This window comes from Diceros bicornis, chromosome 19 (assembly GCF_020826845.1).
Source record: "Diceros bicornis minor isolate mBicDic1 chromosome 19, mDicBic1.mat.cur, whole genome shotgun sequence".
Taxonomy (NCBI): Eukaryota; Metazoa; Chordata; class Mammalia; order Perissodactyla; family Rhinocerotidae; genus Diceros; species Diceros bicornis.
Window position 1 is genome coordinate 47,608,225 of NC_080758.1, and position 24,633 is coordinate 47,632,857.

Sequence of the window (24,633 nt, forward strand, 5' to 3'; positions counted from 1 at the left end):
CGTGGCGGCGGCGGCATGCCCCAGGCACCCGCACGGTCCGCGCCCCTGGCGAGCCCCGACTACTATGAGAGGCTGGGCCGCCTCCAGCGCGGGCTGCGGGACAGGTACGGCCTACCCGAGGCGGGGGCGGGAATCGGCCGGCGCCGAGGGTCGGCTGGTGCCCTGCCCTCTGTCCTTCCCACTCGCCCCGCCCGTGGGTCCCCTGGGCCTGGGTCCGCCCGCGACGGCCCCCAAGCTCCCACTGGGGCCTGGAGGACAGAGTTTACCGGAGAGACCCCCGCGTTGGAGATCTCCCGCTGGAGGACGCGGCCGCGTCACTGAATTTGCCCGGAAGTGGGAGTAGGAGTTCTCCTGCCTGTCACTCTCAGTCAAGCCTCGTGAATTTCTCTAGTTCCTTTCTACACGCCCCCTCCGCAGTCTCTTCAAATTGTCATCCCACCCTGACAGCTGCACTGCATCAGTGGTGACAGGTCCAGGAACGCAGGCAGGAGAGTGTGTGTGTGTTTGTCAAACATATGCCCTATTTAAATGCGGGAGACTTTTTGAGGGCCATAGTTCCAACGAAGGGATGAAATTTGCAGACAGAGAAGTCCAGCTTCTGGAGTATTCATGATACCTTGATTAAGACGTGGAAGATGAGAACCGCTGAAGACAGCTAGATCTAAGAGCACATAAAGAAAGAAAATTATAAAGCACTTTGCTATAAATAACCACATAAAAGATAAGTTGTTGGAACTATTATTTAGCTGCTAAATTAATTGGTGTTGGAAATCTCATTAGTTGACAAGAAAGGAAATAGATGTTTGGATCTCTTGATAAACAAAAGGTTTAATGAGTGTTAAAGTTGCAAAATCATTTTAGTGAAGAGAGCTGTGTGTGTGTAACAATGCTAAAATGACAACAATAGTTACGTGTAAGGTAAAGGCAGAAGTAAGTGGTTTTGAAAAGGAATTATATTGGTTTTATGCTACATTTAATTTTTGTCAAATATTTATGGAGCGTCTACAACAGTCCTCCTGAATTGTCCTCACCGTATTTTACTCTTTAATCTTTTTCTACATCCTATTTTCTTTCTGACATACCGCCGCTCACCCACCCCAGGAACCTCCTCAACTCCAGCTTTTGAAAAATTGCTTCCTTCAGTGCCTTCCCTGCACCAAGTATTGATCAGCCTGTTCCCTAACTTATGCAACCTCGGCATTCTTAAAGGACTCTAGATAGTGGCTTGAGTGACTTGCTCCCTGCCTAGATGGAGAATTCTAGGAGCTCAGAAACCATATCTAGCTGAAGCTTTAGCTGATAATAGAGTACCTTAGGTGGAGGAGGGACTTGATATATGTTTGTTCAAGGAATGGAAGAAATCCCACGTCAACCAGCTAACGTCCAAGAGGTGTAAATGTCTTGTATAGAACACTAGCCACACATTGCCACTAAATAATGACCATGTTCCAGTCAACCAGGAAGAGTGGACAGTGTGATATTTCAAAGATGATATTGTGTCTGCGTATACTTGATAATTAAAAGACAAGACATTGCTCTGTGCATCAGTACACTTAAAGTGCTTTTTTTTTAAAGAAAAAAACCCAGTTTCTTTAATGTTGTTTGTTATGTTGTGTTTAAAATGAAACCATTGGGGCCAGCCCCATGGCTTAGCGGTTAAGTGCGTGCCCTCTGCTACTGGCGGCCCGGGTTCGGATTCCGGGGGGGGGGTGCACCGACACACCACTTCTCTGGCTGTGCTGAGGCCACGTCCCACATACAGCAACTAGAAGGATGCGCAGCTATGACATACAACTATCTACTGGGGCTTTGGGGAGAAAAAAAAAAGGAGGAGGATTGGCAATAGATGTTAGCTCAGAGCCAGTCTTCCTCAGCAAAAAGAGGAGGATTAGCATAGATGTTAGCTCAGGGCTGATCTTCCTCACACACACACAAAAAAGCCATTATATAAGATTAAATACATTAAAAGAAATCACCAAGGGGAAGAACAATAAGAGTAATAAAATAATTTTGTGTGTGTGTGTGTGTGAAGATCAGCCCTGAGCTAACATCTGCCAATCCTCCTCTTTTTGCTGAGGAAGACTGGCCCTGGGCTAACATCCGTGCCCATCTTCCTCCACTTTATATGGGACGCCGCCACAGCATGGCTTGACAAGCAGTGCGTCGGTGCGCGTCCGGGATCCGAACCCATGAACCCCGGGCCGCCGCAGCGGGGCGCGCACATTTAACTGCTTGCGCCACCAGGCCGGCCCCTAAAATAAATTTTAAAATTTCAATTCTGCTCCAAGGTTCCTTAACCATTTTGAAAAACTAAAGTTTGGTTTATAGATTCAAACCAATTTAAGCTATTGTCCCATCCCCAAAGTGAAATCTTATACTGAAGTCCAGCTCCAAGTTAAAAAGCAAACAAACAAATAATAAAACAAATTCACCTCTGGGTGTGGGTGTAATTTTTTTTCTTTACATTTTACTAATTTATTTTTATTGAGGTCACGTTGGTTTGTAACATTATATAAATTTCAGGTGTACATCATTATATTTCGACTTCTGTATAGAGTCCATCGTGTTCACCACCCAAAGTCTAGTTTCCATCCGTCACTGTACACATGTCCTGCTTTACCCCTTTCACCCTCCCCACACTCGTCTTCCGCTCTGGTAACCACCAATCTGTTCTCTGTACTGTGTGTGTTCGTTTTTTGAGTTTTTTTTTTTTTTTTTTTTAACTGCTTTTTGACTCTGTTCTGTTAGAATAGTAGCTTAGTTACCCCAGGCCTTTAGTTATTTGTATCTCTTAGCCCAAGTTCTAAATTTTAAAATGTCGCTGGTTCAAATGGCATTCTTTTTGAACTAAGTTAATTGTAAGTTATCATTTTTGCTTCCTGTGCTAGGAACACCTGGCTGTTTATAGTCCTTATGGTATAATAACTGTGTAATGATTATTACTTAATGTTTAACACTTAATGCTTTAACTATTAAGCAAGGTGAGGCTGTTGAAATTATATAAGGAATTTGAGTCAAATTTTATAGCCTATTCATGGTTCTGCCTTTGGAGGTTGGTTTTATTTTTAAGTCAGTACAGATCTGTTGCTGTGTGTACTCATTTTTCATTTTAAAAGTCCATAACTAACTCTAATGCATAGTTGATAAGTACAGAGGCGAATAATTTTGGATACACAGAAAAGTGCAGTAGAAACATGGAAACCTGGGTTCCAGTCTGTGAACTGTTGTGTGACCTTGAGCAGGTCGTTCAGCCTCTCTGAACCTTGGTTCTTCACAGAAATGAGAGGCCTTGACTAATATGTAAAGTAAGGCCACAGATTTTTTTTTCTCTAGTAAATAAAGAGCCTCAAAGTAAAAAAGTTGAAAGCTGTAGTTTTGTGAAGCAACAAATAATGAATATCATTGTCTGTATCCTATTTGAGTGTTTGAATGTACCTGTTTTTCTTAACCAATCCCGCTGACCACAAGGACCATTGTCTCCTAAAGCTCCAGAAATTTACAGGCTACGACCTTGGGTAGTCACAGCTGCTTTATCAGTCCACAGATTTCCTGGGAGTGAGAGAGAAAAACAACCTGCCCTTTCTCAGCCCTGTTAGAGGTGGGTGATTGCAATGTTAGCTGGTCTAATAACTGGGCTTTTCCCTTGTACTTGGTGTGTTTCTAGCCCAGATTGTCTTAGCTGTAGTCACACATAGATATAATTTTATATTCTGAATTTTTTCCTTTTTGTATCAGTGTTTTCTTTGCATTGTGGGAAGGTCGTTGAATCTACAAGAGCCTGATGGAATGACTCTGTACAGTGCATATAGTGCCACAAGTGTGGTAGAAACATGTAAGTGGAGTTGACACTTACAATTATATAAAAACATCTGTTTAAAAGGCCCATTAACCAGCCCCAGTGTTTTCAATAGCAATATTGATTCAGGGTGAGATATCGTAAAGGTCCAGAAATTGATGCTGAGGTATTAGTTGAGTAAAGCTGAAGATGATATTGATACAAAAACTGAATAACAGGTGGCTTAAAAGGAGGAAACTAAACCACATGCTACACTTTAAGGACCACCCAGCTGTGTAAAACTTCGAAAGGTCCAAGTGAGGGGTGCAGGTGCCTGAAACCATTGGCAGTGGGTACATATCCCTGGGCTGGATGTTCCAAAGATTCTGAAACAGAGATTTAATCTGTAGGAATTGCAAGATGATCCTCCCAATAATCCTTTCTCTGGCTTTTTATTGGGGTAGATATCTTGTTTTAAGTCTTAAATTTAAAACATATGAAAGACAGCACTCACAGGCACTGCTGCATGGATGATGAGGTTAGAAAATGGGCCTGTGATGAAGAGTGAATGAGATTAGCATCATTTTGCCTGGAATAGAAGGCCAAGAGGTGTTTGTGGTTTTTCAGTGTAGGAAGTGTCATGCTAGAGAAGAAGTTTGACCAGTCTGTCCCTACTGGAGATAGAGCAAGAACAAAGAAGTTTTATGTTCTTTATTAAAAAGAACTTGCTGCTTGTGAGGTGGTGGATTCCCAAAGAGACTGTAGTCCTTCTTCACTAGAAGTCAGAGGTAAATTGTTACAATTATTTTGAAATGAGTTCAAGCTTACAGAAAAGTTGCAAGTAGAGGACAAAGACCTCTAATATTTCCCTCACCCAGATTCCTCAACTCTTAACATTTTGTTATATTTTCTCTTTCTCTTTCTATCTAAAATTATTAATCTTTTCTGAACCATTTGAGAACTGCAGATATGATGCCCCATCACTCCTAAGCACTCCAGTGTATAGTTCCAAAAAGCAAGGATGCTCTCTCTGTGATCACCATATAACTCTCCCAGTCAGGAAATCAATGCTGATATACCAATCCACAGACCCCAGTCAAATTTCACCAACTGTCCCAGCACTGTCTTTTTTATCGTCTGGTCCAGGAGTCCACCTGTGAACCCATTTGCCATGTCTCTTCAGTCTCTCCCCATCTGTACCTATTCCTCAGTCTTTCCCTGCCTTTCATGTTCCTGACAGTTTCATAGAGTACAGCTTTCATTCTGGAGAGTGAGCCTCAAGCTGGGTCCATCTGATGTTTCTTCATGACCAGATTCCAGTCATGCTTTCTTGGCAGAAATTCCACAGAAGTAAAGCATGACATCAGAGGCACAAGGTCATAGATGCCTTTAAGGGTCTGTCTCATAATTTAGGGACGAATTGCTCACTCTATCCGGACATTCATTTTTCATGAACTAAGTATCCTATTGATCACTGAACCTTAGAAGGGAGGAAAGTGACAAATAAAAATTTCTAACATGGAAGCAATTATACCGTGTTTCTTTCACTTCTGAGTTCAGTCTTCTTAATGAGAAAATAAAGATCTGTGTGGAGCTATTAGATTAAAAATTTGTGTTTCTGTAATTTTTTTTCTTTTAATTATTTTTCCTTTTTTTTTTTTAACGTAGGCATACCCCAACTGAGGAAGAGATTATTCCCCAAGCAAAGATTCAGTGTTTGGATTTTGGACCCCATTTTCCCATTAAAAGAATTTTGGTTAAATGATGGTTTCCATTCTAGATTATGCTAAGCAAAGAAATTTACTTAACCTATAATTTAGCTAACAGAGTAACTTTTGGGCTTTTTTTTTTTCTCTGAAGGAAAACAGAAACTAATAATTAAGAGCTCACAAATGGAATGTGGGCTCAGCCCCTGTCCCTCAGGGGGCCAAGCTAGGCTCACCTTCTGTTGGACTCCTTGTCGTTGATTCAGTCTTTTCTTTAGCATTTTTCTCTCAGACATTATGTGATTTCTCTTTCGGCCTTTAGTTATTGTTAACTTAGATTCGCAGTTTGGCTTCAGTTAGATGGGATTGAAGCTGGTACTTTGGTGGTGGTTGAGCGGGGCCCTCTGTGGTTAAACTTCCCAAGGACTCTTTTTGGGACTGAGATGGCTTCTCATTTAGCAGTTTTACCCCTAGCCCCTTGGTTTTGGCTGCTACCACCCCTACTGCCCAGTTTCCCCTACCTCTTGCCCAGGCTGGGTGTGCAGGGTAAGCTCTGTCCTCTAGCTGACTGCCAGCACTCACCTGATCATCACAGGATAGCAGTCAGTGACAAATCACGGCGATGTTACAAAGTTGTAAAAAGAAATCCCCCCAAATTTGAAGTAATAGTGTTAGGGGGCCTAGTCTTCATTAAATGTGAGTGAGGGCAGGTCTACTTTTCAGAGACCTCTTCCTAACTCAGTTACTTGGCTCTGCCCAGGCTTGTCTAGTTGGGAACAGAGCAAGCCACCAGTCTTCAATCTAGGGTGGATTTGTGGAGGCATTGTGTCCAGACCTGGTGGGATCCCCATCGTTCAACTGTCACCATCTCAGAGAAGTCTGGCCATATCATATTTTACATATTTATCTTGTTTATTGTCTCTCCTTCCCCCTAGAATGTCAGCTGCCTGAGGGCAGGGGCTTTGGTTGGTGTACACCGGATTAGTCTCCAGACCTAGAACAGTCCCTGGCTCATCATGGCACTCAAGAAATACTTGCTGAGTGATTGAACCTGCTTCCCAGCCTTTTCTTACTGCATTTCCCCATTTACTTTGAGAATCTTGTTTTTGCTTCATTTCAGTGTCCTTTTTGCTTTTTAGACTTCCGTGATGACTGCTAAGTATTTTTGTCTTGAGTTTCAAACGCAGCTGGCATTTTCTGCTTCTTAGAGAGGCCAGAGAAGCATTCTTACAAAGGTGTGATTTCAAAGGAGATCATGTTCTAAATCCAGCAGCCTATTACTTATCAGTGTAATTATTCATAAAACATTTTCTTTCTGTATTATAGTGAAAAGAAGAGATTGGACCTGGAAAAGAAACTTTATGAATATAATCAATCTGATATATGCAGGTAAGAAAGGACAGCGGTAACAGTTTTTAAACCAATTTGCATATGTTAGTCAATAAAAATTTAACCCTAATATATGTTACAAATACCATAGTTACAGTACTTTTACCATTCTCTTATTTCTAATGTGTAGTAGTTTCACCTAAACATTGCAATTTAATATAATCACTGTCAAATGTAAGAATAAATTTGGTTAAAATTAGTATATGATAAAAATTATCTTATTTTCATCATTCAGTATTTGTGTTATCTCAGGAATCTATTTTACTTAAATGTCTTAAGAATAAGATGGATTATAGGCCGGCCCAGTGGCGTAGTGGTTGAGTTTCCGTGCTCCGCTGCAGCAGCCCGGGGTTTGCTGGTTCAGATCCTGGGTGCAGACCTACCTACGCATGGCTCATTAAGCCGTGCTGAGGCAGCGTCCCACATAGAAGAACTAGAAGGACCTACAACTAGGATATACAACTATGTACTGGGGCTTTGGGGATAAAAATTAATTAATTACTTAATTAAATTTAAAGAAGAAAATTTGAAAAAAAAAAAAAAGACGCCTTATAGTCTTTCTTTCTTTTTGGCCACAATTTAAACACCTTGAGCCTGTGTATTGATTAAGGCATAATTGCTAGCTGGCCTTTCAATAAACTGTTGTAGGCAGGGTTACATGGTGTCTCACTTATTCATGGATATATGATAATGACAGTTAAAATTACTATGAGCAGTGGATAATATACATGTTATCCTTTTTATGTTACTTAATCTAGTATTAAGAGCAAAATGTTAATATTTTTAATTCTATTTTATAGAAACTGAACTTCATCCTTAAGCCAGATATATGGTGTTACCTCCAATATTGTTCATATGAAAAATTTCTGGCTATTATAGCATTTAATCTGTGATTTATTTACATCATAATATGAGTGAGAAATGAAAACATCTCATCCAGAAGAGAGAGAAGCCAAGAATATTTTAAAACCAAATCATCTATCTATTCCATTTATTTCCTCATCTTCAAGCTTATTCTTTGGTTTTAAGATTTAGTGTACTTCCAAAGGTACCAATCAGGTAGCCAAATGTGTCTAGTAGCTCTAGAGGAGACAAGAAGAGCCAGTGAGATGGTGGAAGAAGTAGCAGTGTTGTAGATGCCATGGCCTCAGAAGTGGGCCCCAGTCTGAAGGAGTCCAGGGCAGCTGCCATTTTTCTAGCCTCTGGCTAAAGGAGCAGAAGACAGGGTATAGACTTTTCCTGCACCCTATTCTTGGGTGGCTTCCTGGTGTAATGGTGGTGGGAGAGGTGAGGTGAGAGAAGAATGGGAACCTTTACCAAGCCATCATTTTGCTGAGTTTGTTCCCCTCGCTCAGCCTCTTGTTGCTTCCTGGAAGAGAGAAGGTATGATTTGCCAAAAATATGCTGTCTTTGACTGCCCGAAGGATAAAATCTAAACTGTCTAACATGGCTGTTTCAATCTGGTTCCCCACGGAAGGCAGAGTGTGAGAGGAGGGTTTGCGTGTAGGTGGTAATTTTTAGGAAGTAGTCACATAAAACTGAAGAGGAGGGCTGGGCAGAATGAAGTAGGAGCTGATCACTGCTGTGGGAACCTAGGGTTCCATCCCTCCAGGTTTTCAGAGGAGCCATGTAGGCTGCCCCTCTTCTCCCCACAAGTGTCCACTGAAGGCAAGGAAGAGGGGGCTGTTTACCTACTGGTTCCTGACCCCTGTTGGTCAGGGCTGTCCCAGGAGGTGTTAACTCCTCACATCCAGGCTTTCCGTGCTGCAGCCCTGGTAGCACCTGATGCACCTGAGGCAGGTGCTGCCAGGTTCACTGCATACAGCAGGTTGCTGCAGCTGTGGCTGGTAGAAGACAAGGTGGGCCAGGAGGATGTGAGGAGGGCATGAGAGGTGTCTGGTACAGGGGCTTACCAGACCCTCCATTATCTGCCCCTGTTTAATTTTCATCATCACCACCCTTGCCAGCCTCCCCCTAAAATTCTTCATGGACCAAAATTCCAGTTTCTGAAGCATGACCAGATCTTTTGTAGCACAGTGTAAGCAGATAGGCTCTGTCTTCAGGCGCCTCAGTTCAGTCCAAGTCCCACCACCTCTTCGCCCTATGACCTTGGGATGATTACTTCAACTTTCTGTGCATCCAGTTCTTCATCTGTCAAATGGGGATAAGGATATTTATGAGAACTTAATGAGTTAATACATATAGAACCTTAAAGCAGTGTCTGACCCAGAGAGTCAATAATTTATTATTCATTACTATTTTTGTCAATATCATCGTTATTCTTATTTATTACCTTTGAGCCTTCTAACATGCTAGTTCCCCTGCCTGAATGTTTTCCCCTCGTCTTTTTACTCTTGCTTCCCCCAATTTTGGGTTAACTCTTACCCATCCTTCAGGTCTTAGCTGAAAAGTAATTTCCACTGTGAAATCCTCCTTGAGTCCTTCTGCTAGGTTAGGGTGCCCAGTCTGTCAGGGTCCCTTGCAGTTTCCCTCATAGCATTCATCACAGTGTATTGTACTTACCTGATTGTTTTCCCTGTTGACCCTAGCTGAGTGGCTTTCATATTCATATTCAGAGCCCTGAATATATGAATGATTGCACGGATGCGTGGATGAGTTGCTTATGTGGTCAGCTTTGAAGGTTATTGTGGAGGCAAGAATGAAACTAGAATTTGGATGGAGAAGGCATGGTTACTATTGTACCTATTCCAGGTGGACACTGGCAACCCCTGGCAGCTTTACCAAGTGCCTGCATGTGAAAGATAGTACATTTGGGTCTTCCTCCATTACTGTTGCTTGTGTTGAAAATGGCAGATATGGGCAGCAGTAAAACCAGTCTCAGGTTTTTTGTTCAGAAGGAAAAATGGGGACAGCCAACCAAGATTAAAGCACAGTATTAGCATGGTAAGGAAGTTTTTAAAAATTATTGGCCCAGGGGTAGCCTGTTGGTTAATTTTGGACGTCTCCAGTATCTTTGCAAATTTGTGTTTTGAGGGTGAACATTTTTGTGGTATTTAACTTATTTTTTCTTGCTAAAAGAATGTTGAATAATTTATTGAGCCAACAGTAGAAATGCTACATACCGGGTACTCTTTTATGATTTAAATACTTGTGAAGGAGAAAGAGCTAGAATTAGCAGTGTTGGTTCTTTGAGAAGAATGGGCTGCACAACTTGAGCTATCCAGCATTACACTTTTGATGACAGTCTCTAAAGGTTCTTTCACAATTTGAGTAAAGTTACAGTCCATATATTTATAAAATATTTGGGAGGTGACGTCAACATCATGATGGAGCAAGCTCTCCCCTTAGACTCTCCCCACTAAGATACAACAAAAAGGACATTCATATACCAAAAGAGGACACTCACACAACACAAAAGACATCTGAGAGACCCACCCAGCTATATATCTGAACGTGGAGGTGCTGGACACCCCCCCGGAGGAAGTGGAAGGAGGTAAGGAGAGCTCCTCTTGCTCCCCAATGGCAGTGACCTCGGGACCGCATGGCTTGCAGAGAGAGGGGGAGAGGCGGCCCTCTGTGGGAAAACTGTGATTCTCCAAGTTCGCTCACAGCCCATGGGAAACCCCCACACAGAGGTGACTGAACTGTTGAGGGGTATCTTCATCAAGCTAGCACCCCAGGAGAGCAGATAGGAAAGGAAGAGCGAGAAGCCCCTGGGATTGGGCAGGCAAAAGAAAGCATCCCTCCCCCTGTCCAGTGCTCCAGCACAGCTGGTTGGCCAAAGTATCCATGGATCACGGAGGGCTCAGAATATACAGCTCTTGACCCCCACCCAGTGGTGGCAGGTGGAAGCTGCAACCAGATACTATCATGCAGAGACACAAATCCACACCGTCAAACAGTGTGAAAAAATATATTAAATATCCAGACCAGAAGGAAAGTGACAAGCGCCCAGAAATCAATCCTGAAGGCACAGAAACCTATAATCTAAATGACAGAGAATTCAAAATAGCTATCATGGGGGCTGGCCCAGTGGAGTAGCCGTTAAGTTCACACATTCTGCTTTGGCGGCCCAGGGTTCGCCAGTAGGTATCCTGGGTGCGGACCTACTCACCACTCCTCAAGACGTGATGAGGCTGCATCCCACATAGAAGAACTAGAAGGACCTACAACTAGGATATATGACTGTGTACTGGGGCTTTGGCGATAAAAAAGAAAAAGAGGAAGATGGCAACGGATGTTAGCTCAGGGCCAATCTTCCTCAAAAGAAAAACAAAACACAAAATAGCTATCATAAAAAAGCTCTATGAGTTGCAAGAAAATACAGATAGACAGTTCAATGAAATGAGGGACTTCTTCACAAAAGTGATTGAAACTATAAAGAAAGCCAATCAGAAATGTTGGAGATGAAAAACACAATGGAGGAGATAAAGAAAAGTCTGGAATCTTTAAAGAACAGAGCTGACAATATGGAGGATAGAATTAGAAATCTAGAGGATAGGAATGCAGAAATGCTCCAGATGGAGGAGAAGACAGAACTAAGACTAAAAAAAAGAGAAGAAATTCTGCAAGAAATATCCAACTCATTTAGGAAATGCAACATAAGGATTATAGGTATTCGAGAAGGAGAAGAGAGGGGAAAAAGGAGCAGAGAGCTTGTTCAAAGAAATAATAACTGAGAACTGTCCAAACCTGGGGAAGTTTGAAGTTTTTCCAAACCTCTCCAAGGCATGTAATAGTAAAGCTGGCAAAAGTCAATGACAAAGAAAAAATATTAAGGGCAGCAAGGCAGAAGAGAATAAGGTACAAAGGAACTCCTATCAGGCTCTCAGTGGATTTCACAGCAGAAACTCTACAGGCTAGGAGAGAGTGGAATGATACATTCAAAATTCTGAAAGACAAAAACTTTCAGCCAAGAATATCCAGCAAAAATATCCTTCAGATATGATGGAGAAATAAAAACTTTCCCAGATAAACAAAAGCTAAGAGAGTTCATTGCCACAAGACCCCCACTACAAGAAATGCTCAAGAAGGCCCTCATACCTGAAAAAAAAAAGGAGGGGATACAAATCCGTGGGCAAGGAGAAAAATAGGTAAACAAAATCAGAAAAATTGAAGCTCTCTATCAGAACAGTTTAGCAAATACTTAATTATAACAGCAAAGATAAAGGGAAGGAAAACACCAAAAATAAATATAATCTTGTCATTTTAACCACAAACCATAACACAAGATGGAATAAGTTGGGACAATAATAACTTAGAAGGGGAAGAGGAAACGGATGGAATTGACTTAGTCTAAGGAAATAAGAGGCTATCAGAAAATGGACTATCTCATCTATGCGATTTTTTATACAAACCTCATGGTAACTACTAAGCAAATAATCAGAACACAGACATGTATGATAAATAAAGAGAAAACTAAGAAAACCATCATAGAGAACTACCAAACTGAATTGGTATTCCAAAACGCACAGGACGGGAAACAAAGGAAATGCAGAAGAACAGGAAAATAGGTGATAAAATAGTAGCATTAAGCCCTGATATATCAATAATAACTCTAAATGTAAATAGATTGAATTCTCCAATCAAAAGATACAGAGTGGCGGGATGGATTAAAAAACAAGACCCAACAATATGCTGCCTCCAGGAAACACATCTCAGCTCTAAAGACAAATACGGGCTCCGAGTGAAGGGATGGAAGATGATACTCGAACCTAATGGCAAATAAAAGAAAGCAGCTGTTGCCATACTTATATCAGACAAAGTAGACTTCAAGATAAAACAGGTAATGAGAGACAAAGAGGGGCAATATATAATGATAAAAGAGTCACTCCACCAAGAAGGCATGTCACTTATAAATATATATTCCCCCAACAGAGGAACACCAAAATACATACAGCAACTATTAACAAACCTCAAAGGGATATTAACAACAACACAATAATAGTAGGGGACCTTAACACCCCACTTACATCGATGGATAGGTCATCCAGACAGAAAGTCAATAGGAAATAGTAGACTTAAATGAAAAACTAGACCAGATGGACTTAATAGATCTATAGAGAGCACTCCATCCAAACACAGCAGAATACACAGTCTTCTCAAGTGCTCATGGAACATTCTCGAGAATAGACCATATGTTGGGAAACAAGGCAAGCCTCCATAAATTTAAGAAGATTGAAATCATAATAAGCATCTTTTCTGACCATAATGCTATGAAACTAGAAATCAACTACAAGAAAAATACTGGGGACATGACAAAGATGTGGAAACTAAATAACAAGCTACTGAACAACCAATGGTCATTGGAGGAATTAAAGGAGAAATAAAAAAATACCTGGCAACAAATGAAAATACACCATACCAATATGGAATGCAGCAAAAGCAGTCCTGAGATGGAAATTCATAGCAATACAGGCCGACCTTTACAAACAAGAAAAATCTCAAATAAGCAATCTTAAACTACACCTAACAGAATTAGAAAAAGAACACACAAAGCCCCAAATCAGCGGAAGGAGGGAAATAATAAAAATCAGAGCAGAAATAAATGAAATTGAAACCAAAAGAAAACAGTAGAAAAGATCAATGAAACAAAGAGCTGGTTCTTTGAGAAGATAAATAAAATTGACAAACTCTTAGCCAGACTCATTATGAAAAAAAGAGAGAAGGCTCAAATAAATAAAATTAGAAATGAAAGAGGAGATGTTACAAGGGATACCACAGAAATACAAAGGATTATAAGAGAATATATGAAAAACTATATGCCAACAAATTGGGCAATCTAGAAGAAATGGATAAATTCCTAGACTCATACAACCTTCCAAAACTGAATCAAGAAGAAATAGAGAGCCTGAATAGACCAATCATAAGTAAAGAGATTGAAACAGTAATCAAAAACCTCCCAAAAAATAAAAGTCCAGGACCAGATGGTTTCTCTGGAGAATTTTACCAAACATTCAAAGAAGACTTAATACCTATCCTTCTCAAACTATTCCAAAAAATAGAGGAAGGTGGAACACTTCCTAACACATTCTGTGAGGCCAACATCACCCTGATACCAAAGCCAGACAAGGACAATACAAAGAAAGAAAATTACAAGCCAATATCGCTGATGAACATAGATGCAAAAATCCTCAACAAAATATTGGCAAACTGAATACAGCGATACATTAAAAGGATCATACACCATGATCAATACCAGGGACACAGGGATGCTTCAGCATCCACAAATCAATCAATGTGATACATCACATTAACAAAACGAGGAATAAAAACCATATGATCATCTCAATAGATGCACAGAAGGCTTTTGACAAGATCCAACATCCATTTATGATAAAAACTCTCAATAAAATGGGTATAGAGGAAAGTACCTCAACATAATAAAGGTCATATATGACAAAGCCACAGTCAACATCATACTCAATGGGGAAAAACTGAAAGCCATCCCTCTGAGAACAGAAACAAGACAAGTGTGCCCACTCTTGCCACTCTTATTCAACATAGTACTGGAGGTGTTGGCCAGAGCAATTAGGCAAGAAAAAGGAATAAGAAGAATCCAAATAGGCAACGAAGAAGTGAAACTCTCGCTGTTTGCAGATGACATGATTTTATATATAGAAAACTCTAAAGAATCCATCAGAAAACTATTAGAAATAATCAACAGCTACAGCAGAATTGCAGGCTACAAAATCAACTCACAAAAATCAGTTGCATTTCTATCCTCTAATAACGAACTAACAGAAAGAGAACTCAAGAAGACAGTCCCATTTACAATTGCAACAAAAGCAATAAAATATCTTGGAATAAATTTAACCAAGGAGGTGAAAGACTTATACAATGAAAACTATAAGATATTATTGAAAGAAATTGATGATGACATAAAGAAATGGAAAAATATCCCATGCACATGGATTGGAAGAATAAACAGTTAAAATGTCCATACTACCTAAAGCAATCTACAGATTCAATGCAATCCCAATCAGAATCCCAATGACATTCTTCACGGAAGTAGAACAAAGAATCCTAAAATTCATATGGGGCAACAAAAGACCCCAAATAGCCAAAGCAATCCTGAGAAAAAAAGAACAACGCTGGAGGCATCACAATCCCTGACTTCAAAATATACTACAAAGCTATAATAATCAAAACAGCATGGTACTGGTACAAAAACAGACACACAGATCATGGAACAGAATTGAAAGCCCAGAAATAAAACTACACATCTGTGGACAACTTATTATCAACAAAGGAGCTCAGAAAATACAATGGAAAGTCTCTTCAATAAATGGTGCTGGGAAAACTGGACAGCCACGTGCAAAAGAGTGAAAGTAGACCATTATCTTTCGCTATACATAAAAATTAACTCAAAATGGATCAAAGACTTGAAGATATGACCTGAAACTATAAAACTCCTAGAAGAAAATATAGGCAGTACACTCTTTGACATCAGTCTTAGAGAGATATTTTCAAAGTCTGTATCTACTTGGATGAGGGAAACAAAAGAAAAAATCAACAAGTGGCACTTCATCAGACTAAAGAGCTTCTGCAAGGCAAAGGAAACCAGGATCAAAATGAAAAGACAACCCACCAGCTGGGAGAAAATATTTGCAAACCATATATCCGACAAGGGGTTAATCTCCATAATATCTAAAGAACTCACACAACTGAACAACAAAAAAACAAACAACGTGATCAAAAAATGGGCAGAGGATATGAGCAGACATTTTTCCAAGGAAGATATACAGATGGCCAATAGGCGCACGAAAAGATGTTCAGCATCACTAATCGTCAGGGAAATGCAAATCAAAACTACACTAAGACATCACCTTACACCTGTTAGAATGGCTATAATCACCAAGACAAAAAATAACAAATGTTGGAGAGGTTGTGGAGAAGAGGGAACCCTCATTCACTGCTGGTGGGAATGCAAACTGGGGCAGCCTCTATGGAAAACAGTATGGAGATTCCTCAAAAAATTAAAAATAGAAATACCTTATGATCCAGCTATCCCACTACTGGGTATTTATCCAAAGAACTTGAAATCAACAATCCAAAGAGGCTTATGCACCTCTATATTCATTGCAGCATTATTCACTATAGCCAAGACGTGGAAGCAACCCAAGTGTCCGTCAACTGATGATTGGATAAAGAAGATGTGGTATACACACACACACACACACACACACACACACAGACACTGGAATACTACTCAGTCATAAAAAAAGACAAAATAGTACCATTTGCAACAACATGGATGGACCTGGAGGGTATTATGTTAAGCAAAATGAGCCAGACAGTGAAAGACAAACATCGTGTGATTTCACTAATATGTGGAAGATAAACTAACACAGGGACAGAGAGAACAGTTTGGTGGTTACCAGGGGGAAGGGGGTTGGGGGATGGGCGCACGGAGTGAAGGGGCACATTTATATGGTGAGTGACAAATAATAATGTACAATTGAAATTTCACAATGTTGTAATCTATTATGACCTCAATTAAAAAATATTTTAATAATATAGTATGTTGTTGCAGTTTCTAAGAAAAATTTTTATATATTATCTAAATGAGATCTTTTTTTGTATTTTAAGCTTAAAATTTTCTTAATGTTTATGGATTGTGGTTTATAGTTTGATTCTATTTCCATATGAGCAGGTAGTTTTGAAATTGTCTGTCATATAAAGGAATGCTAATGGGCTGTTCATCTGAACATGGCCACAAAGACACTGCTGTTGAAATCACATTTAATTTTGAGGAAGAAATCCATATAAGTCTTTACTGTGTGAATGTTATAATGTGGTCTTGTATACATTTCTCAGGAGAGTTATGCTAGATGTGAGACCTCAGTGATGTGGCATTAATTTCCTCTCTCTCCAAATGCACACACATTCTGTCCTTTAGGTTTCAGTGTTTGGGTAAGATATCTTAGAATACATTGTCTCGTTAACAATTTTATTAAAGAAAATTCTCCTCCTTAGGTTTGTCAAAGCCTAATTCCATCGCTTAAATATCTGCTTTTATTTTTCTAGAGTTAAGCTGAAGTATGTAAAACTAAAGAAATACCTGGAGGAAATATGTGAATCAGAAAAGAAGGCTCATACTCGAAACCAAGAATATTTAAAGCAGTTTGAGCGTGTCCAAACTCATGTTGGACACTTCACCACAAATACAGAGAAGCTTCAAGAACTGAAGGTGACATCTTGTTTTGTACTATTTTTTTTATCCTGTTTTGCTAAAATTGGAAACTATGAGCAGTAAGTTTCAGATTAGTGGTATTCACTAATGTTTGTTCCTGTATAGAGTTCTCTCTAGAGACTTCTTCCTTCTTTAAAGGGTTCTTTTTCTGTGGCCTGGGCTCCTCTGTTCTGGTCATGCAGTGCACTGTGGGAAGCGTGAGGGGGTAGAACTGGCTGCGAGGAGTTCAGCTTCATGCTCCTCCACGGTGCGACCCAGAGCAGCTGCTCTCACGCTGTCTCTGCTTCTGCCATTCCCTTTCCCTTAGAATGCTTGGCAACCTTCTGCTCTATAAATTATGCCACGTGTGCAGGGCTAAGCTTTTCTTCTCTCCATTTGCGCTGGTCAGGGGTTGTTGCCCAAGTTAACCCAGCTGAATACTGGTCACAGGAGGAGTTGGCTTCAATGCTTCCCGTTCTCTTTTTTTTTCTCTAGCAGTTTTCCCCCAGCCATTTATTATAAAAATTTCAAGTGCACAGAAAAATTAAAAGAATTTTTATAATGAACATTTATGCTATGGTCTGAATGTTTGTGTCCCCCACAAATTCATGTGTTGAAATCCTAACCCCCAAAGATGATGGTGTTAGTAGGTGGTGCCTTTGGGAGATGCTTAAATCATGAGAGTGGAGTCCTCATGAATGGGATTAGTGCCTTATGAAAGAGGCTAGAGAGATCTCTAGCCCCTTCCACCCTGTGAGGACACAGTGAGAAGGTGCCGGCTGTGAACCGGGAAGAAGTTTCTTCTTGGACTTCCCAGCCTCCAGAACTGTGAGCAATACATTTCTGTTTAAGCGACCCGGTCGGTGGTGTTTTGTTACAGCAGCCTGAATGGACTAAGACAACTAATTTACTCTCTACCTAGATGTAGTAGTTGTAAATGTTTTGCTATATTTGCTTTGTGTGTGTATGTGGTGTGTGTGTGTATTTTTCCTGAGTCATTGAACGTATGCTGTAGACACCATGACACTTCTCCCCTAAATACTTCAGTGTGAATCTCCTAAGAACAAGGACAGTCTCCTATGTAATCATATACCTTATCACACCTAAGAAAATTAATGATTCCATAATATCATTTAATATCCAGCCAATACTTAAATTTCCCCAGTTCCCCCCAAAAGTCTCTTTATTTTTCCAGACCAGGAGCCAGCTAGGGTTCACATATTATGTTTGGTTATTGTATCTTTTTTAGTCTCTTGATCTCATTTAGTCTCCCACTACTCTTCCTTGTTTTTTTTAATAACACTGGTTTTTTAAATGACAGGCAAGTTGTTTGTAGAATGATTCACCTTCTGAATTTGACTGGTTATTTCTTTGAGGTAAGATTTAACTTGTATAGCATTCCCTATATTTCCTGTAAACTGGCAATTTGGTCTAGACCAGCAATGCCCAATAGAACTTAGAATAGAATAGTGATGGAAATGTTCTCTTTCTGTACTGATGCTGTCTAATACAGTAGCCACTAGGCATACATGGCTATTGAGCACTTAAAATGTAGCTTGTGACATTGAGGACTGAATTTTTAATTGTGTTTGTTTTAATTAAATTTAAATAATCACAGCTGAGGTTATATACTGCTTATTGTATCCCATCAGGAGGCTCATGATGTCATGATGTCAGGTGATCCTACCTGAATGAGGCTGAGTTTGATGCCTTGGTTAAGATGGTGATCTCTAGATCTCCTTATTTTAAGGAACATTTTTTCCCTTTGTAAATTAGTAAATAATCTATGGAGTGATCGTTTGGCATCTTGGGAATATCTTGTTCCTCAACAGCCTTTTGCCTAGTGGTTTTAGGATCCATTAGTGATGCCTGCATCAGTTATAGTGGAGGTTGTGAAATTTTTCTAATTTTATCTTATTGTCTACATTAGCTGGCATTCTTCTATTAAAAAGAGCTTTCTTTCTTTTGTCTCTCTTCTCTTTCTCTCCCTCTCTCTCTCTTTTTAAATATCACCATGGACTTGTGAATTTTTATTTAGTCAGTATATTATCAATTACTGTAATTATTCTTTTGTTTGTATTTTCCCAAATTTGGCCAGTGAGAGTCTCTTCAAATTGGCTCCTGTGTCCTTTTGACATGACCCCATTAATTCTGAGCCCTCTTTGCTTTTGGGCACAAGATGTTCCAGGTTTATCTTATAAACAAACAAAATAAAGTTCCCAGGGAACTAGCCTCTTATCCAGGGAGCCATGGTTCCTTTTGGTGGGGAAGGGTATTTATAAACCAAGATCTGGAGGTTAGACGTGCTCAAGCAACAGCAAATTTTAGCTGCAGTACTCAGGTTTTTTCTCTTCTTATTAAAGTAGAATGCTTCAAGTTCAAAAAGCGGTTATCATTATCAACATTATAAATTCTTTTCAAATATTTCACAGAGGAAATAAAAGTGGTGGACAAAGCAGGGAATTTTCATCTTCCCAGTAGAATAAACGAAATAATAGAAATTTTCCTCTAATTTTCATATTGATGCTTTACTTGTTGATTTCTTGTTATAAACAAACATGAGAGGGAGGAATTTGAAAGGAAGAATCATCTTTTGTAAATATTTTTATATTGAAAGCATTTGTTGCATATAATAGGATATGTAAAAAGGTAAATAAGCTTATATAATGACCTACTAAAGAATGTCAGTATAGGGGACCATTTTAAAGAAAAGAATGATAAACTATATAGGAATGTGTAAACCTTTGTTCATAAACGTGGTTCAAAAATTAAATAGATGTTTCTTTTTGAATTTTGGATAAGGAATACCTTTTAAAAAGAAATCTGCTGATGGCATAGAAGAACAGATCGTGTAGCCACAGTTGGGAGAGATGTTGAGTTCCATGGAGAACTGTACTTTGGTCACCCATGTTCAGATGCTTTCTGTGTGCCCTCGAAACCAGACAGTGATGTCAGAACCCCAGCCAGTGACACCACTCACCTCAGCAAGCTGTGCAGTAAGTGGAGTTTCAGAGTAGGGGATGTTTGTCTCTGGTGTCTTCTAGTTTCTTTCTGCCTTTTCCTTTGGTGCTGGTGTCCAGTGGTGGCCTGAGGTATGCCAGAACCACTTGTCTCCTCTTAATCCTGCCCCACTCGGGTATCAGATCTTTACGTCCTTTGCTGGCTGACCTCACGTCAGTCTTAGGAGAAAGGTGTTCTGTTGAACACGTTCACAGTGTGTTGCCCACACCCCCCAAATGCCAGGGGTATTTCCCCTTGAATAGAGTGTCGTTAATGCAAATGAATTTCTAATTGGTAGAATTCCAGAAAGTGAAGCCGTGGGGGAGAAGTGGGGATTTTGTACAATTATATTAGGTGAATTTCTCCCTCTTTGTAAGGCTGGGCCCACTTAATTATATAATGTTAAAATCTTTTAAAATGAGCTAAAAGCTTAAAAAAACTTTTCAACTGATTTTACGAATTATGCTACTTTATTGGAGGGCCTGTAATAATTTTCAGGGCTTTGTAAGGAAATTGATATGTCATGTAGTTTTGAAATTACAATGTTGTGGCTATATTGCTACTTGTCAGATGGCTAAAGAGGCTGAAGAAACTCAGTTCAAGAATATAAGTATTCGTGTTAGTAGTGCTGTGAAGATTGTGTCCTTCCCTCTGTCTTTCTGCCCTGCATTAGCGCCTTTGTAGAAGTGCCTCAGTCAGTCCTTAGAGCAATTTTCCTTGGGTGCCCTTTCTCCTTGTCTCAGGCTAAGTTCTCCCTGAAGCTGACCCTGAGACAAGGGTTCAACTGTAAGTGGTTTGTTTTGGAAGTGCAAGGAAAGCCAATAGGCAAGTGGAGAAGTGAGACAGGGAAGGGCAGGTGGCTGGAATAGGGTGTTTTATTAAGCCAGCTACCACAGTTGGCACCTAGAGCTTAATCCCACAGGGAAATTCTGGCAAATGGTTCAGAGCATTTGGGATATTCATACACTGGCTTCTGAGCATTATTGATTGAAGACTGATGGTGGAGGGGTGCGGGTGGCGGGAAATTAACCATGTGCTCCTGTGGGCAGAGCAGCCTCACTAGGCTCTGAGGAGCCTTAGGCACAGGGACAGAGATACTGGAACTTAGGAGCACCCAGAAAGATCCCAGGGACATGTGTGGTGTATTGCCAATGTCTGCTTTAGCTTTCCACGTTCAAGTGCCAGGCATGGGGCTGGCATGCCAGGGCATTCAGGGAGGGTCCCCAAGCGGAGAGAGAGTCATCATCTGGTTATATCTCTCCTCTGCCTGAAATCCTTGAGTGCTCAGCCTTTTCAGGACAAAGCCCAGACACTGATCTCTGCCTGCATAGCACCCCAAAGCTTCAACCTTATGACGTCCCTGACCATGCACACAGATGTTCTCTCTCTCTCTCTCTCTCACACACAAATACACGGACGTGTGTGTTTTCTCTCCCCAACTACCTTCTGCCTCTATTCCCATCTCATCCTCCTATCTTTCCTCCGCTCCCCTAGTCCTCTTTCCCTCTCTCCTACCCCCAAATCGCCTCACCGTCTCCTCTGTCTCTTCCCCTTTATCTCTTTCACCCCCGTGTCTTCCTACTGTCCCTCTATATCTTTTTTTTTTTATTGTGAAATTTTTGTTGTACATTGTTGTTTGTCAGTCACCCTATAAGTGCATCCTTCCACCCCTTGTGCCCACCCCCGACCCCTAGCCCCTGGTAACCACCAAACAGTTCTATCTGTCCATGTGTTGGTTTATCTTCCACATACGAGTGAAATCATGCACTGTTTGTCTTTCTCTTCCTGGCTTATTTCACTTAACATAATACCCTCCAGGCCCATCCATGTTGTTGCAAATGGGACCATTTTGTCTTTTTATGGCTGTGTAGTATTCCATGGCATATATATACCACATCTTCTTTGTCCAGTCATCAGTCGAGGGACACTTGGGTTGCTTCCATGTCTTGGCTATAGTGAATAATGCTGCGATGAACACAGGGGTGCATAAACCTCTTTGGATTGTTGATTTCAGGTTCGTTGGGTAGATACCCAGTAGTGGGATAGCTGGATCATAAGGTATTTCTATTTTTAACTTTTTGAGGAATCTCCGTACTGTTTTCCATAGAGGCTGCACCAGTTTGCATTCCCACCAGCAGTGGATTAGGGTTCCCATTTCTCCACAGCCTCTCCAGCATTCATTGCTTCTTGTCTTGGTGATTATAGACATTCTGACGGGTGTAAGGTGATATCTTAGTGTTGTTTGGATTTGCATTTCCATGATGATTAATGATGTTGAGCATCTTTTTGTGTGCTTATTGGCCATCTGTATATCTTCTTTGGAGAAGTGTCTGTTCATTTCCTCTGCCCATTTTTTGATCACATTGTTTGTTTTTTTGTTATTCAGTTGTGTGAGTTCTTTATATATTATGGAGATTAATCCCTTGTCAGATATATGGTTTGCAAATATTTTTTCCCAGCTGGTGGGTTCCCTATTCATTTTGATCCTGGTTTCATTTGCCGTGTAGAAGCTCTTTAGTCTGATGAAGTGCCACTTGTTTATTTTTTCTTTTGTTTCCCTTGTCTGAGTAGACATGGAATTCAAAAAGATCCCTTTATGGCTGATGATGAGTAGTGTACTACCTATATTTTCCTCCAGGAATTTTATAGTTTCAGCTCTCACCTTCAGGTCTTTGATCCATTTTGAGTTAATTTTTGTGTATGGCGAAAGAAGATGGTCTACTTTCATTCTTTTGCAAGTGGCTGTCCAGTTTTCCCAGCACTTTTATTGAAAAGACTTTCCTTTCTCCACTGTATGTCCTTAGCTCCTTTTCAAACATTAGCTGCCCATAGATATGAGGTTTTATTTCTGGACTTTCAGTTCTGTTCCATTGATCTGTGTGTCTGTTTTTGTGCCAGTACCATGCTGTTTTAATTACTGTCGCTTTGTAGTATGTTTTGAAGTCAGGGATTGTGATGCCTCCAGCCTTGTTCTTCTTTTTCAGGATTGCTTTAGCTATACGGGGTCTTTTGTTGCCCCATATGAATGTTAGTATTCTTTGTTCTATTTCTGTGAAGAATGTCCTTGGGATTCTGATTGGGATTGCATTGAATCTGTAGATTGCTTTAGGCAGTATGGACATTTTAACTGTGTTTATTCTTCCAGTCCAAGTGCATGGAATATTTTTCCATTTCTTTATGTCGTCATTGATTTCACTCAGTAATGCCTTATAGTTTTCATTGTATAGGTCTTTCACTTCCTTGGTTAAATTTACTCCTAGATATTTTATTCTTTTTGTTGCAATTGTAAATGGGATTGTCTTCTTGAGTTCTCTTTCTGTTAGTTCGTTGTTGGTATATAGAAATGCAACTGATTTCTGTAAGTTGATTTTGTACCTTGCCACTTGGCTGTAGTTGTTGATTATTTCTAATAGTTTTCCAATGGATTCTTTAGGGTTTTCTATATATAAGATCATGTCATCTGCAAACAGCAAGAGTTTCACTTCTTCGTTGCCTATTTGGATTCCTTTTATTCCTTTTTCTTGCCTAATTGCTCTGGCCAGAACCTCCAGTACTATGTTGAATAAGAGTGGCGAGAGTGGGCACGCTTGTCTTGTTCCTGTTCTCAGAAGGATGGCTTTCAGTTTTTCCCCATTGAGTTTGATGTTGACTGTGGGTTTGTCATATATGGCCTTTATTATGTTAAGGTACTTTCTCTCTGTACCCATTTTGTTGCGAGTTTTTATCATAAATGGACGTTGGATCTTGTCAAAAGCCTTCTCTGCATCTATTGAGATGATCTTGTGATTTTTATTCCTCGTTTTGTTAATGTGGTTTATCACATTGATTGATTTGCGGATGTTGAAGCATCCCTGTGTCCCTGGTATAAATCCCACTTGATCATGGTGTATGATCTTTTTAATGTATTGCTGTATTCAGTTTGCCAATATTTTGTTGAGGATTTTTGCATCTGTGTTCATCAGGGATATTGGTCTGTAGTTTTCCTTCTTAGTATTGTCTTTGCCTGGCTTTGGTATCAGGGTGATGTTGGCCTCATAGAATGTTTTGGGAAGTGTTCCATCTTACTCTATTTTTTGGAATAGTTTGAGAAGGATAGGTATTAAATCTTCTTTGAATGTTTGGTAAAATTCTCCAGAGAAGCCATCTGGTCCTGGACTTTTATTTTTTGGGAGGTTTTTGATTACTGTTTCAATCTCTTTACTTATGATTGGTCTATTCAGGCTCTCTATTTCTTCTTGATTCAGTTTTGGGAGGTTATATGAGTCTGGGAATTTATCCATTTCTTCTGGATTGCCCAATTTGTTGGCATATAGTTTTTCATAGTATTCTCTTATAATCTTCTGTATTTCTGTGGTATCTGTTGTAATTTCTCCTTTTTCATTTCTAATTTTACTTATTTGAGCCTTCTCTCTTTTTTTCTTGGTGAGTCTGGCTAAGAGTTTGTCAATTTTGTTTATCTTCTCAAAGAACCAGCTCTTTGTTTCATTGATCCTTTCTACTGTTTTTTTAATTTCAATTTCATTTATTTCTGCTCTGACTTTTATTATTTCCCTCCTTCTGCTGACTTTAGGCTTTGTTTGTTCTTCTTTTTCTAACTCTGTTAGGTGTAGTTTGAGGTTGCTTATTTG

The 24,633-nt window shown here is 40.0% G+C and overlaps 1 protein-coding gene across 1 annotated transcript in view; it reads left to right on the plus strand.

Moving 5' to 3' along the window:
* Nucleotides 1-24,633, plus strand: part of KIZ (kizuna centrosomal protein) — a 130,899-nt gene continuing 106,266 nt past the window's right edge. The window contains exons 1-3 of the mRNA XM_058563332.1: nt 1-104; nt 6,808-6,870; nt 16,861-17,023. Coding sequence (XP_058419315.1) covers nt 16-104; nt 6,808-6,870; nt 16,861-17,023 — 315 coding nt within the window. The 5' untranslated portion in view covers nt 1-15. The remainder of the gene's footprint in view (nt 105-6,807; nt 6,871-16,860; nt 17,024-24,633) is intronic.